Raw genomic sequence first — 16,400 nt, 5'->3', positions numbered from 1 at the left:
GGGGCTGTGGGCAGAGATCACCCAGCACCTGAACAAACCCCACTCCGCTGAGCCTGGGGATGTGGCACCGCCGGGACTTTCCCAAGCGGCTCGTGGATTGTTTTCACCCCACGGACACTGGGCAATCACCGCCCGGACTCTCCGCGGGTGTCAGTGGGTGGAGCTGAGACATCCCGACCCACAGTAAAGTGCCACAATGTGACAGAGTCACCATGGAGATAACAGACCCCGCCCCTCGGACCGGGATGCCATCACTCAGCCCAGCGCTGGTACTCAGGGCATTAGGGACAGTCACGTGACTAAGGGCTGCCGCCGGGAACACGGTAGATCAGAGTTTCTCAAACAGGGGCCGCGGCTTGTGCAGGGAAAGCCCCTGGCGGCCGGGCTGTGTGTTACCTGCCCCATTCGCTGGGCCAATGGGGGCTGCTGAGGCGGCGCGGGCTGAGGGACCTACTGTCCGCCGCTTTGCGGGTCCCATTGGTCCGTAGCAGCGATCCGCGGCTAGTGGGAGCCCGATCAGCCGGATCTGCGGGCGGGGCAGGTAAACACACCGGCCTGGCCCTCCAGGGGCTTTCCCTGTACAAGCCGGGACCCCTGTTTGAGAAACCCTGTATTAAGGGCATGTTGGTGCACATATCAGCAGGTTAACGTAGCGATTTCTGTCTGGTTTAGTGATATGAGATAAATATTCTTTCAGGTCCTGTACAGCCATTGACACTACTGAGAATAAAGTGCAAAGTTCAGTCAGGGACACTAAGAATTGTGCTTAAATTTAAAGTAGTGTCCTGAATAGAGATGGGTTTAAGCAAATTCTTACATGCTTTCATGAATCAAGGCCTAAGACATTGTACTAGGGTCTCCCTGAAATCATTTGCATCCTTGAAAATCATCCACTGCCATCTCCCTTAAGCGATTTGGAATATCTCAGCCCTGCACTGCGCTGGGATTTTACATAACAGTCTTTGTAACAGATTTCCCACACTTAAATATTGCGGAGCTGTGCGTCTGAGCGCACTGTATCTTGCCTGAGAAAGGACAGGCCCTCCACCAATTAGAGTGTGAGACTGGGATTTTCAAAGGCACCCAAAGTTGGGAAGTTTCCAGCTCCCATGGGATTTGAGTATTTACATTAAGACCCTTTAAAAACTCCACCCTGTTGCATAAACACAGTGGCAAGGTGGAGCTTTTAAGATCTATGCACTGTTCATTTTATTATTTTATCCAGCATTTCCATAGAAACTTTAGTTTGACATTTTTCTCTGTATTATTGCCTATTTTTAGTGGGTATTGAAAATAATATGAACGGTAATACTAAGAGGAAGAAGAGTGATACAACACTACTGTGCAACTGAACTGTTTGATTCATACCATTAGCCCCGCTCAAAGCAGTGCAAGTACTGTACTCTCAGTTACAGTGGCACAGGCCTACAAACCCCTGCAGAGTTATAACCCTAACCCACAGATAGATTCTTTCAGGGTACCGACTGTCCATTTTTACTGTATGACCTGGCAGAATTCAGTTATTCGTCTTCTGGGCTAAAACATTCAAAGCAGGCTAGGCGGGGATCCACACCCAACCTTTCATTTTCAGGAGCCAATCTAATAATAATTCTGACTTGTAGTCCAGCATTGCAAGGCAGAATTTCAAACATAGGTGCTGGACCTTGGGGTGCTGGCTTGAAGGTGATTCCTTTATATACAGAGTTTACAGTCTGGTTCAGTGTTTCAGCACCCCCACTATACAAATTGTTCCAGCGCCCCTGGTTTCAAATGCTTGCCTCTTCCTTCTCATAGAAGAAGAAAAGGACATTTTCAGACATTAGTGATAACACCAACCCCTAGCATTTTATAAAAGCGATTTTCAGCAGGGGATGTCAGAGCTCTTCACAAAGGAAGGTTAGGTGAACCTAAAAGGTTATTCAAATTTTACGGAGAGAAGTGACTTATCCAAGGCAACCCAGCAGACCAAGGAATGAATACCCGGTTTTCCATGGCCCAGTCTAGTGCTCTGTGCACTAGGACACACAGTGGCCAGGACTCACAAACTAAGAAGAGACAGAATTCAGCAGCAGGTGAACACTCAGTGGTGCATTTTGTCTATGAGAGGTCCCGCGGCTCTAGCCATTTCCCCGCCCCAAGGCACGCCGCGGGGGGGCGCTCTGCCACTCGCCGGTCCTGCGGCTCCGGTGGACCACCCACAGGCGTGCCTGCGGATGCTCCACCGAACCCGCGGGACCAGCGGACCCTGCGGGAGGTCCCCCGGAGCCGCCTGCCGCCCTCCCGGGGACCGGCACAGCGCCCCCCGCAGCATGCTGCCCCGCTTGGCGTGCTGGGGCCTGGAGCCGCCCCTGCCGAGCATTCTTGTAGAGATCATTGAAGGAGTGATCCTACAAGAGAGACTCTAGCTCCTCCTCTCCAGCCAAGTAGCGTTTTTCCTCTGAACTCGACTCCGGAAGGCCTCAGTTTAACGAGGGTTGTGGTTTCTGGTGTGGTGTTTTTTTCAAGAGGAGGTGATGCAAATTCAGTGTCTCGGGGTCCTGCATAAATCCTGTGTTCTCCTGGATGGCAGAGAATGAAAAGGGATCAGGCCAAGGTCTTGGTGTCGTTGCAGTTACCGTCAGAAACCCTTCCCGCGTCAGTAACATGATATCGTGGCTGGATCTTCTCTTGATTCTAGCAGCCCTTGCAGGTAATTCTCCCCCCCCCCCCCCCGCCCCCAACTTTAGTGGGAGACTCCGGGGACGGTTGGACGTTCTTGCCCCAACCCAAAGCGCAGTGAAGTGAATGGGCATCTTCCCAACGGCTTGTGTGAGCTTTGGCTGAGGTCTTGTACTAAGGTGAATCTAACGGAGCTTTTTCTTCTTCTTTTCCCCCCAGATGTCCGGTCCCAGGTTCTTCTGGTGGAGTCCGGAGGTGGAATTCAGAAGCCCGGAGACTCTCTCCGCCTCTCCTGCAAAGCCTCCGGGTTCACCTTCACCAGCTACCATATGAGCTGGGTCCGCCAGGCGCCCGGGAAGGGCCTGGAGTGGGTCTCACGGATATACAGCCCTGCTAATAGCCACAGCACGTTTTACAGTGATGCGGTTAAAGGGCGATTCACCATCTCCAGAGACGACTCCAACAGCCTGGTGTATCTGCAAATGACCAGCCTGAAAGCGGAAGACACCGGCCGCTATTACTGTGCGAGAGACACAGCGATCAGAAATCAACTGCAGTGAATACAAAAACCTCCTCCTCGAATCCAAACATTCTCAGCGCCAGCAGAGAGCAGCAGGCACTGACACGGCAGAGCAGTGTAAACACAGATCCATAGATTGTAAAGTCTCCAGCCCTTAATCAGGGCTTCCGTCCTCTAAAAATGCACATTGGTAATTAAAGACTCACTATGTTGACAGAACAGAGAGTAGCTTATTTAGCGGACAGCAATGGAGAAATAGAATCCGCCTCAGTTACTATGAATAATTAGCTTTCTGCCCTTCAACCCGCCTCCTAAACATGAACTAAGAGGAAGAAATGCCAGAGACATTATTTAAAGAGTTTGTTTGCCAGAAGCTGGGAATGGGCGACAGAGGGTGGATCACTGGGTGACTCCCTGTTCTGTTCATTCCCTCTGGGGCACCTGGCACTGGCCATTGCAGGGAGACAGGACACTGGGCTAGATGGGCCTTTGGTCTGACCGGGTCTGGCTGTTCTTATGTTCTTTAGAGTCGTGGTGGACCCGCCCTAGAATTTTTCACACCATAATTTTGTCACTCTCTGCAGATACCTGGAGAAGGCTGAAGGGTGCTCCATGAGCGCATTGCCTCTGTTTGCTCTTTAATGCATAAGCACAAGCTGGAGAAGAGTTAAAGATGAGTTTGTTTTATTTCCTGGGTAATTTCGGGCCGTTCCTATACACCTGGTGGTTCACCCTGAATACAGCCGTTAGGACTCTGTTCAGAGACAAGACCAAACCATTTTAGTGTGGGATTTTCAAAGGCTCCCAAATGGTTCCTTCCAGCTTTCTTTTTCGAAACTCCTGTCTTGGGCAGGAGGTGCATGTTGGAAACAGCTGTGGGGTGAGGTTTGGCCAAATTGCCAAGAACACGCAGTAAGGAAGCATCGCTTTCAGATTGCCTGTAGGTCATGTCCAAAGACTAGTATCAGGGGATAGTTCTGGTTCTGTTTTCACATAGTCCCGTTCTTTGGCTGAGGGTTCTGGTCTCTGCTCTTCTCTATCAGGTCACCGCCCCCCCCGCCCTCAATCTCTCATCGGGCCTGCGCCCCTTGCTGAATTTGGCACCGTTTATTTCCAACCCGCCCGGCTCTCCCCAGATTATGCAAAGCTGGCACAGCCAAGCCCCTATTTACGCACTGACTCGGGCGTCCCAGCCACAGGCCCCGCATCTGGCTCAAGGATTTACCGGGCTGCGCTCTCCTCCCATCACCAGGCTGGGTCCGCTGAGACTCCGCATTTTCCTGGCTGGACTCTCATGTGCGTTTGTTTGTCTGTTCACCCGCCCATTCTCGGTATCTCTGCAGTTGTCGGGCTGAGGGGGCTTTTCAGAAGTTGCCAAGTTCCCCAGGAACACTCAGAAAGTCAATAGTGCTCGTGCTGCTAAATGATGTGAGTGCGTTAGAAAAAATCCCCTCTCCAACATCCTGCGTGGGAAGGCCAATGGAGTCACGCTAGGGATGTATTAGACCAATATCTGCCGAGCTGTCTGTCTCCTTCCGTCGATTGTATCTATTTAATGTCACTGTTCCTTTTAAACATTTCCTGTAACAACCCGCTTTGTTTGTCTCCAGGGGCCCGGGCACAGCTGGTCCTCACCCAGTCCAGCCCGGAGAATCCACCAAACTGACCTGTGCCCGTGAGCGGCTTTGGTCTCAGCAGCTGTTATATGAACTGGGTCCGACGGGCCCCGGGAAAGGGGCTGGAGTGGCTGATCTACTATTATACATCGTCTGACAACAGCTACTCCCCGACAATCCAGGGGCGATTCACAGCCTCCAAGGACAGCTCCAATTTCTACCTACACGTGACCGGCCTGGAAGCGGAGGACACCGCCCGGTATTACTGTGCGCAGGGCCGGCTCCAGGCACCAGCATCCCAGGCCGGTGCTTGGGGCGGCAATCTGCAAGGGGCGGCAGTCCCTGTGTTTTGGCCCCCAAGCAGCGCCCCGAGTTGCTGCGGGAGGGCGGGGGCAGGCCGCGTGCCCGTAGGGCGGCAGGCGAGTTTCAGCGGGGGCGGCAATTGGGCGGCAGCGTCTATGTTCCGCTGTGGGCAGGGGCGCAGCTTCTGTCTTCCGGCTGAAGACAGACGCTGCCTCCGAATTGCCACCGCCGGGGAAACGCGCGAGCCGCATTAAGGGCACACGGACTGCCCCCGCCCTCTGGCGTCAATTCGGCGCGCTGCTAGGGGCGGCAAAAACAGTAGAGCCGGCCCTGATCAGCCCAAAGACTTCCACCGAACGGAACTGATTTCAACAAAGCCGCTATTCACTGGGAATGTAGCTATGCCTGTACAGTAAATGCAGTGCTGCCCCCAGCACTATCATTAATCTCTACCGAGCACGGTAGGATATCAGAGATACTGTAAGGGAGTTAAACCCTCCATTTCCCAATTCCCTGGGGCTCTATTGAAATCCCCGCCAAAGCCACAAGAGAGGAGGTTACATTTCCCGTTCCCAAACATCCCTCCGGTGCTAAGAAGGCGCTGTCCTGCGCTTATACGTGGCTGAGAATCTCACACACCTTCACGAGTCTTAAACGACCAAATGCTGTTTATTTAAATTGAGTTGGGGCGTCCATACGCCTTAGGAGGCTTCATAATTTTCTGAGCTGAACTCACTGTCTTAGGGGGACACGCACCCCAGGGAGAGATCCTCATGTGCTGACAGAGCTCACACCCGGTCATCCCTTATAGTCGCCTTGTGAAACTCGCATGCAAATCCCTGCCCCGGAGGGTTCCTGTTAAAATACAAACCCCTGATTGGAGAAGCCTCAGTCTCCCCTAAGACACAGAACTGCCCGGGCCTGGCTGCTGGAGACAGTTTGCACCTTCACTTAAGATGAACCTGCTGCTGATTTTCCTGTTCATGCTGGTGGCCCCTTTAGGTACGTGTCTATTGGGGGTCAGGAGGGTTCCCTGCTGCAGTGACTGCAGAAGAGGCGCTGTTCAAATGAACCTAAGGGAATTAGGTGCACGGAACCCAATGGAATTTAGTGGCAGTTGGGTGCCTCACTCCCTTAGGTGCGGTCTCGGGGTGTTTTATTTTCACCTGGTCCCCACTCCCAGGGAATAGGAGCCTGGCTCACTGATTAATTTCTGTATTTCCTTCCCAGGTGTCCTCTCCCAAGTGCAGCTGCGGGAAACGGGCCCGGGAGCGGTGAAACCCGGGGAGTCCCTGACACTCACTTGTACCATCTCCGGAGACTCGGTTTCTAGCACCAGCGCGGCCTGGCACTGGGTCCGGCAGCCCGCGGGGAAAGGGCTGGAATGGGTGGGACGCATTTACTACAGTTCGAGTCAGTGGTACACTAACTACGCCAGCGCTCTGCAGAGCCGAACGACCATCACACAAGACACTTCCAAGAACCAGTTCTCCCTGCAGCTCCGCTCGCTGACAGCTGCGGACACCGCCACCTATTACTGCGCCAGAGACACACAGTGACACAGAGCAGAGCAGGGACTGGCACAAAAAGGGGAAGCGGATTCTGACCACTTAATTTTCACAATTTGAACGGAAAGAGCTGAGATTCTCCTCTCCCCCTTCCCCATAACACTCCATGTAAGTGGAAAGAAAATGCAAAGAGGAGGCGGGTACGGAATCTGAGCGAACTTCTTATGTATATTTGGACCAAGGTGATGCCACGAACAGGAGGATCGTGAGCCTAGTGACACGCACCAACGCCCTGATGGCAACATTTACAAAAGTGCTAGCAGCGCTTGTCCATCAAAATGAAGGATTCTGGATCTTCCAAGGGCTTTTCGGGGAAACACACAAACAAATCCAGGCCTTCCCCACCGGATGGGAAAGAGAAATATAGAAAATGTGGTTGACCTGGAAAGTTTTCAGGAGCACTTATTTGAATCGAGCTGCTGAGGAGGATGAAGATGTTGATGATAATAATAGTAACAAAATAATAACACGTGGTGTTCAGATCGGATGCTCTACTAACACCCAGGAAACAAAGAACAGGAAATTGAGGAAGTGGAAGAGGGGTCTCCGAGTGGCTCATAATGACAGCAGGGTACAATAATTAACAATAACTCAGGTGGCACCAAGGATCAGAAATGCAAAATCCCCTACAGTGCATATAGTGATTGTGCTATAAATACATAAATCTCTACCGAACACAGGATAGGATGGCAGAGAAGCAGGGCCGGCTCTAGCGTTTTTGTCGCCCCAAGCAAAACAATTTTTGAGCACACACACCCTTTTTCTTTGGCTTTTACACATGTTTGCACATCACCTAATTTGCGTTGTTTTCCACTCTGCTCAGTAACGGCTTCTGATGGCTCTGTAACCTCATTCCAAGGGCATCGCTTGGACTCAAAAGAAAGACGGGGCTTGTATTCGTCACTCGGTTTACTGGGGGCAACTTGTCTTGTTAAAGGGGAATCTCTTTTGCATTTGCTCTTCTTTCAGCGCAGAACTTCACTTCCCACCCAGACTGGAAGCGAGATCAGAGAGTTTCACTCCTTAAAGTCTAAAACCCACCAGTGTTTCTTCCTCCCGCTTCTCCCTCCTTTCGGTAAAAGGCTCCTGGTGTCTTTCCCTTTCACCTTAATTGGAAGGAACGTCCCCTGACCCCCCCCCCCCCCAGTCCCCGCTTTCCCATCAGCACCCTCCTTCCAGTGACCTGCTCCTGTAGCGAATGCCTCACATGTCTGGGGTCGGGAAATATCCTACAGATCAAAAGGGAAGATTGTGGGTGGGTGGGTGGGTGGAGGAATTAGGACAATGGGGTCTGAGGGCGCCACTCAGTCTGTCCCAGAGCCACGAAAAAACCTCACCCGGACAGTTCAGCTCCCAAATCCCTCTCTCCTCTTCCCCAGCACTAGCGGGGTTTGCATCCAAGCAGCTGTGAATTACACTCACTGCTGGGGATGTTTTTCTGTTTGTTGTTTTACCGCAGCTAGACAATAATCCGCACGAGTTACTGGAGGCTCCTTTGCTAGCAGGGCTGCACTTAAAGGCGCTTGGGTTTGGGACCCCCCTCCCCCTCTTTGCAGCTCTGATCGCTCTGAAGAAAGACCAGAGAAAAGCAGCGGCCGGTCCTCAGCCGCTGTGAATTGACATTGACTTCAGCTCCGACCATTCCCACCGTCTGAGGAGCTGCCCCCAAAGGTGTTTCTCAGCTACACCTAGTACGTGTGACCCGGGTCCGGGACTCTCTCCGCCACCCGAGGCCCCGATCCTGCTCTCATGAGAGAGAAGTCAGCACAGATCCCTGTCGATCCCTGCAGGACACTGTCGGATTGGGTTCCTGAGCACGCTAGGCTGGCAGCTGGAGTCCCAACAGGTGTAAACAGCACCCTGCCCCAGGCGGAGACCGAGTTTTCTCTCCTTTGACCTCCAATCAGCTCTTCCACACCAGGGCCGCCCAGAGGGGGGGGGCAAAGGGGGCAATTTGCCCCGGCCCCGGGCTCCGCAGGGGCCCCCAAGAGAACAGCGGAGGCTCCTGCCTCGCCCAGCTCCTGGAGCCTCAGCGCATCAAGTGCCGAGTCTCCGCCGGGGCCCCTGAGCCCCGCCCCCTCACCGCGCGGCTCTGAGCGGGGCAGGGCTCAGGCCCCGCCGGCCACAGCTGCGGCTGTTCCGGCGAATGCGCTGAGACTCCGGGAGAGGAGGGAGCCGTTATCCCCATCATACCCAGGCACTGCACCGGCGGCCTCTAAGCTGCAAATTCCCACCATCAACCAGGGCCACCCAGACGATTCAGGGGGCCTGGGGCAAAGCAATTTCAGGGGCCCCTTCCATAAAAAAATTTCAATACTATATTCTCATGGGGGCCGCTGCAGGACACAGGGCAAATTTCCCCACTTGCTCCCCCCCACAGGCGGCTCTGGGAAAAATAAACCTTCCGCATCTCAGCACAAACCCAGTTTTGAGAAAACTTCTTTACAAGGTATCACTGGTTCTCAGCATCAGCTAGTGCTAAAAGGCACTAAAGCTCATTAAAAGGGTTGGACAAATATTTTCCATCAAAGCTTTTTTTGGATTGAAAACTAGGAGGGTTTAAAAAGCAGAAAAAAATCACGGACAATGTCTGCTTTCCTTCAAAATTTGTTGTGGTTTTTTTAATTGAAAAGCTGAAATTACTCTGCCAAAACCTGAACATGATTTGGGGTTTCAGACGTGTGTGGCCAAATATTTGCTGCTTGCTGTGTTTGATTGTTTAAAGAAACAATAAAAAAATTCTGCTTAAAAAAATCCAAAACTTTTGAACCACCTCAGCTTGTGACCAAACGCCTGAGCCCATCCAATCAGAGATTTTTCCAGGTTTCTGATACTCTGCTGGCTTCCTTCACTCATATCTGCTTCCATAACTTTGGGTTCATTTAGGTTAGAACACAAGAACAGCCATACTGGGTCAAACCAAAGGCCATCCTGCCCAGTATCCTATCTACCAACAATGGCCAATGCCAAGTGTCCCAGAGGGAGTGAACCTAACAGGTAATGATCAAGTGATCTCTCTCCTGCCATCCATCTCCACCCTTTGACAAACAGAGGCTAGGGACACCATTCCTTACCCATCCTGACTAACGGCCATTAATGGACTTAACCTCCATGTATTTAGCTGTTTCCCAGAGACTGGCTCCATGGGGTCCCTCACAAACTGAAGACGGTTACTGCGGGTTCGTTCTTAGTATAGCTTATGTACATACTCCACAAACTGAGCATTTGAGTTTGTTCCAGAATCTGGGATGAGCCTATGTTGTGAAAACTGAAATACTCAAAATAGCACATGCATGTGAATGGACACAGAGTGCTAAAATTAAATTAACCCAGGGGTTCTCAAACTGGGGTTTACGAGGTTATTACTGGAGATCCCGAGCTGTCAGCCTCCACCTCAAACCCTGCTTTGCCTCCAGCATTTATAATAGTGTTAAATATATAAAAAAGTGTTTTCAATTTATAAGGGGTTGAGGGTGGTCGCACTCAGAGGTTTGCTATGTGAAAGGGGTCACCAGTACAAAAGTTTGAGAACCATTGAATTAACCCCTCTGGAGCCTCGGGGAATGCAGGGGAGGGGGGTCTCCCTTGGTAGGGTTGGGCAGGATATTGCTCTTCTCATGTGATCCCTCCCCCCAGTGGCTAATTTTAAATGAAGCTCCCCTCCCCTGACATGAATCTCCCTTTGGCACTGAAATTACATATAGACTATAACTTGGCATTTGAGAAGTGAAAGGGACGGGAGCCCTAATGGAGAAGCGAACAGCTTGGCTCTTCTGCAAGCCTCAAACTGCTGAATGAGCTTTAGGGTAGGGAAGGCTGTGCCTCCCAAACAGACTGGCCCTGCCCCCTATCCGACCCCCACCCACTTCCTGCCCCCCGACTGCCCGCCCCCCCTCTCCCCTACATTCCCTGAGGCTTCAGAGGGATTAATTCAGTGGTTCTCAAACTTCCACACCCCATCTATCTATCCCCTACACCCTATTTATCTATCTATCTATCTATCTATCTATCTATCTATCTATCCCCCCTTCCCTGCTCACGGTACTTAGCCAGAGGAACCTCTCTCTTATATGAAGGGGTGTCTATGCAAATCCAGAGCTAATCACTCTGTTTAAATCCTGACACGTCTCAGGCCCCGCAGCTCCTCCCAGAAGAAGACGCGGGTTTTCCCACATTCTCACTTTCACTCCTCCCCTCGGAATTTCTTACACAAAACCCAGGAAGATGAGATTTTGGCTGAACTTAATTCTCACTCTGTCAGTTCTCCCAGGTAACTATTAAAGTACAAAGCGTCCTCCCCTCCGGGTTCCTGGGTTTGATAGAATCAGGGGTCTAAACAAATCTGTATTTGCAGAGGCCAGGCCTCAGGTGCAGCTGGTGGAGTCCGGAGGGGATGTGAAAAAGCCCGGAGACTCTCTCCACCTCTCCTGCAAAGCCTCCGGGTTCCCCTTCAGCAGTTATCTCATGGATTGGATCCGTCTGGCGCCTGGGAGGGAGGCTGGAGTGGCTGGCCAGAGCTGCTGCTCAGGGGAGCGCCTACTACGCTGATTCCGTGAAAGGGCGATTCACCATCTCCAGAGACAACGCCAATAGCCTGGTGCATTTGCAAATCAGCGGCCTGAGAGCGGAGGACACTGCCCGGTATTATTGTGTGAGACACACAGCCAGCGACCTAGGACAAAAACCGAGCACTGTCTGAGCCACGCTCTGGAGCTGGCTGGTTGGGGCGCTCAGGGTTTGCAAAGCTGGGGAAAGACTCAGACAACATTTAAACCCCAGACCCGCCCCACTGGGGCACTGGCTGTGTCAATAAGCTCGGGAGCCCTGGGGTACGCGTCACATGAGGGTCTGAGGCTCCTTATTATAACGCCTGCCTAGAGGTACCTGGCTCCCAACGGAAATTACAGCCGCGAGTTAAGCACCCTGACTCCGCCCCACTCCGCCTGTCACAGACTGGAGTTCAAGGCAGATTTTTTACCTCCCAGGAGAGCGCCCAGGCACTGGGCTAGAAGGTTTTCCGGGGGCTCATCTCCATAGAGCTGCGGTTGAAGTTCTACTTGTCACCGAATACAAAGAGTCTTTGTGACGAGAGAGCAAGACTGAGTGTGGATGAGAATGGCTGGAGAGCCCGCTGTTCAGGGCACTCTTCTGGGATCAAGGGTGACCCAGCTTGAAGTCCCTGTCCTCTAACGAGTATTGGAATGGTATTTTAATAGGTTTTGGGCAGCATAGTGTGGTTACTAGAACACGGGACTGGCTGGGTCTCGGGGAACCTGGATTTTCTCCTAACAGCCAACAGACCTCGGGCAAATCAGTTTCCTTCTCTGTGCCTCAGTTTATCCACCTTGGAAAAGGGGACATTAAAGCTCGCCATTCTTTCCCAAATCTCGGTTACAGAGCTGAGTATTTTTGTCACCCAAGGGTGTAATCAGTCCTGGGCTATATGTCACAGCATGGATCCATTCAGTGCTTTAGATTACTGTGAACATGCTTCTATTCTCTCAGGGTCTAATACCGTATCATGACATCTCCCCAGGGGCGGCTCTAGGATTTCCGCTGCCCCAAGCACGGCAGCACACCGCGGGGGCGCTCTGGCTTTCGCCGGTCCTGCGGCATCCCGCGGCTCCTGTGGACCTCCCGCAGGCGTGCCACCGGAGCTGCCTCCCGCCCTCCCGCAGGACACTGCCCCAAGCGCGCACTTGTCGCCCTGGGGTCTGGAGCTGGCCCTGCATGGGGAAGTAGCCCAGGGAGTTGTAGCTGTCATGCAGCTGTTCCAGGAGGCACTATAGACAGCTGCAATCCACAGGGCCGTGGGCTGGAACCCGGAGTAGAGGGTGGGCCCAGGTTCCCCCCAAACCTCCCAACTCCTGTTCAGACACAGGAAGTGTTGACCCAGACTGTGGGGAAGATCACTGAGGTGAGCAAATCTGCCAATAAGTGCAGGACCCACCAAGGTAGAGGAGGAACTTTGTCACAGTATTCACCCACGAAAGCTCATGCTCCCAAACGTCTGTTAGTCTATAAGGTGCCACAGGACTCTTTGCTGCTTTTACAGATCCAGACTAACATGGCTCCCCCTCTGATACTTGACACATTTATAGCAGCTTCCCTGTCATGCAAATCTGCACCAGATTCAAAATTTTTGTGTCCCTTGGTCCTTTGTGCTGCTTCCTTCTGGGCGTTGTCCCAATACTGTTCAAAGAAGGTGATTCCAAAAGAAGATGCTTGATTCTCAACCCCCCCCGCCCGCCTGAGGCCATCAATATGTCTGCTCGTCTTTAGTGAGCCCACGTGACAAGTTTGACTGTCCCTGGGCAGGGGCGGCTCTACGTTTTTGGCCGCCCCAAGCAGTCATGCGCGGGAGGCGCCCCGGAGCCGCGGGAGCAGCGGACCTCCCGCGGGCATGACTGCGGAGGGTCCGCTGGTCCCGCGTGGCTCGGCTGGACCTCCCGCGGCTGCGGACGGTTCGCGGGTCCGGCAGCTCCGCTTGAGCTGCCGCAGTCATGCCTGCGGGAGGTCCAGCCGAGCCGCGGGACGAGTGCTCCCTCCGCAGTCATGCCTGCGGCAGGTCCAGTCGTCCCGGGGCTCCGGTGGACCTCCCGCAGGCATGACTGCGGCAGGTCCGCCGGCCCAGCCTGCCGCCCCCCCCCCCCGGCCGCAGGGGACGCCCCCTAGATATTGCAGCCCTAGGCACCAGCTTGTTTTGCTGGTGCCTAGAGCCGCCCCTGTCCCTGGGGCTGGCTTCCATCCCCTCTCCAACCAGATGTCTGGAGGTGCCGCCTTCCTCGCCCTGCTCATTCACACCTCATTCATTCAACACGGCAATTGATTAAGGGAGTGTGGGGAGGGGGAATCTTATTCTACTCCCAGCAAAAAGTCATTTTTCTTCTACTTTAACTATCCTTAGGGGCTATAACATGACACCAGGGCTTAGCACTAAGTTTTCTATAAGTTTTTCTACATAGGGATCTGATACAAAGTTCCTATAGCAAAGGACTTGATATAAAGTTGTATGAAAATAGCTTAATACCCGGTTATACAAAGAGGCATAATAGAAAGTCAAGTGAAACTTATGTGAAGATGCTTAATACAGAGATTTATCTACAGGGTTCATTTGGGTGGGGGTCTAGGTGTAGGTGGTTGGGGGTCAGTGGGGAGGGTGTCGGGGGGCTCATCTGGGTGGTAAAGATGCAGGGGAGGTGGGGCTTGTCAGGGTGAGGGTTTGATGGGCCTGCTTAACAGGGGAGCCCCAGCTGCTGCCAAGGAGACCCTCATGCTGGACCCCCCTTTCCCCTATCTCAGGGTTCGGTAACCTTCAGCACGTGGTCCACCAGGGTAAGCCCCCGGCAGGCCAGGCCGGTTTGTTTACTTGCCGCATCCACAGGTTTGGCCGATTGCAGCTCCCACTGGCTGTGGTTTGCTGCTCCAGGCCAATGGGGGCTGGGTGAAGCTGCAGCCAGCACATCCCTCGTCCTGCAGCCCCCATTTGCCTGGAGCCGCGATGGCCGAACCTGTGGCTCTATGGTAAATCCACTACTGGGTGGCTGGATCCAGCCCACGGGATGTAGTTTGCCCACCCCTGTCCTAGTGCCTGTTCTGTTCACTCCCTCTGGGGCACCTGGCACTGGCCACTGTCGGAGACAGGACACTGGGCTGGATGGACCTTTCGTCTGACCCAGTCTGGCCCTTCTTATGTTCCCAATTACAGTCTAGGCTCCCATAGTCCTAGGCACGGTACAAACACAGACCATAAAACCTCTCTCAGTCCCACCGAGTTTACAACCCAAGTGTAAATGGGAAGTGGCGGGTGACTGGGAACAGGAATAGAAACACGAATATAAACATCAGCTGCGCAGAATCATCTTCCTTCACTGTAGCCTGAATCCTCCCTCGACTCCCTCTACAGAAAAACTCCCAGACACGCCGCTCTCGGCCCACTAATGTCAGGGAGGCTCCACGGCGAAACCTTAACTCTGCCCTCAGACTCCCCCCCGCCCCAGCTTCTCCCACCTGCACCCACAGGCGGGCCCCAGACCCGGCCCAAAGCACGAGCCAGGCTTGCTCCGATCACGTTCCTAGTGTCATGGATCATTTCAATGGAGCCGGTCACTGCCGGGAAGGGAAAGGGGCTTCCGTCCCCAATCCCCCCCGCGCCATGGGGAATCTTCCCTCTCTAGCGGGTGGCCAAGCCCAGTGGATCCCTGGGACACGACCCCTCCCCAGACACTGACCCCCCCCCCCCCCGACCGGACGTTGCATGGCCCTTGTGCGCCTGGAACGGGGCTCCAGAGCTGAGTCCCCCCTGAATCCCCAATAACACCTCACAATAGCCAGGCCCTCACTTCCCGGGTGAGGAAATACAGTCACTGCAGGGAGCTGGTCATTCCTCCCAGGGGTCCGAAAGAGTCAGGAGGAGCCCAGCGCCCTGTGACCGGCGCTGCACAGACACACAGGCCGGGACAGTCTGACTCCCGCACCCGGAGCCCTGGGGCGAGTCACTCAGATCCCTGGCAGCCGCAGCAGGCCGGCTCCAGACCCCAGCGCGCGCTTGGGGCGGGGTCGCGGGAGGGCGGAGGGCGGCTCTGGGGGACCTCCCGCAGACGTGCCTGCAGAGTGTTCGCTGGTCCCGCGGCTCCGGTGGAGCATCCCCAGGCATGCCTGTGGGAGGTCCACGGGAGCCGCGGGATCGGCGACCGCCAGAGCGCCCCCTGCGGCATGTCGCTGTGCTTGGGGCGGCGCAAATCCTAGAGCCGCCCCTGAGCAGGAGTGTGTGTCTCTTATAAAGCGGGGACATGCAAATGAGGGAGACAGTTTCCTGTTTAAATCTGTGCCTCCCTCTGCCCAGGCTGCACCCGGAGACACAATCCGCAGCCCCTGGGTCTGTGCAGTGACCAGCCAGTCCCTGAGAACTTTCCCCTCCAGCACCAGGGAAAATGGGATTTTTGCTCCTTGTTATTTTCGCTGTAGCCGCTTTGGAAGGTATTTTCCTCCTCTGAATAACGGGCAGAGTGAGAAGAATATTGTGTTACCGCTGTTTTTATACCGATATTAATGGCCTGTCTTTATTCCCAGGCGTCCGGTCCCAGGTGCAGCTGGTGGAGTCCGGAGGGGATGTGAAAAAGCCCGGAGACTCTCTCCGCCTCTCCTGCAAAGCCTCCGGGTTCGACTTCAGCGGCTCCAGGATGGACTGGGTCCGGCAGGCTCCTGGCAAGGGGCTAGAATGGGTCGCTTTTGTAAGGTACGATGGAGGTAATATTCAGTACCGTGATTCCGTCAAAGGCCGATTCACCATCTCCCGGGATAATCCCAAGAGTGAGCTGTATCTGCAAATGACCGGCCTGAAGCCCGAGGACACCGCCCGCTATTACTGTGCGAGACGCCAGAAACAGACACACACTGAGGGAAAACCTATCCGAGCCCGGCCTAAAACTAACGGTGCAGAGAACCAGCCTTCCCGTGTGAGCCGCAGAGAGCAGCAGCTGCGCGAGAAAATCCGCGGCGTTGCCTGACCAGGACATTTATTCAGAACAAACACTCAGAAAGGGAGTGTTAACCCAGGCGCGCAAAGGGCTGAGGGAGCTAAAACACGAGAGCTCAGTATCTCAGACACTCAGAATATTGTCTGTATGGATCACATCTATACCAGCCTCCATGTTTAAATTCCCTTCCCCACAGAATTACCCTCCCTCACCCTGCACTAATCACCGCTCTCTCTGAGCAGCCATTAGGAACATG

General features: G+C 53.8%; 3 gene segments (V, D, J or C); all 3 read left to right on the top strand.

Annotated features, from left to right (window-relative positions):
• Nucleotides 1-2,562: 2,562 nt before the first annotated feature.
• Nucleotides 2,563-3,218, top strand: LOC123347530. The segment is given in 2 exon segments: nt 2,563-2,689; nt 2,878-3,218. Coding segments are annotated over 2 exon segments (468 nt in total).
• A 2,789-nt stretch (nt 3,219-6,007) lies between these two features.
• On the top strand, nt 6,008-6,656 carry LOC123348064. The segment is given in 2 exon segments: nt 6,008-6,099; nt 6,328-6,656. Coding segments are annotated over 2 exon segments (375 nt in total).
• Nucleotides 6,657-15,598: 8,942 nt separating this feature from the next.
• Nucleotides 15,599-16,174, top strand: LOC123347529. The segment is given in 2 exon segments: nt 15,599-15,644; nt 15,738-16,174. Coding segments are annotated over 2 exon segments (483 nt in total).
• The last annotated feature ends 226 nt before the right edge of the window (nt 16,175-16,400 follow it).

The sequence above is a fragment of the Mauremys mutica genome, chromosome 13, assembly GCF_020497125.1.
Source record: "Mauremys mutica isolate MM-2020 ecotype Southern chromosome 13, ASM2049712v1, whole genome shotgun sequence".
Lineage (NCBI taxonomy): Eukaryota > Metazoa > Chordata > Testudines > Geoemydidae > Mauremys > Mauremys mutica.
This window is presented reverse-complemented; position numbering and strand designations above follow the sequence as displayed.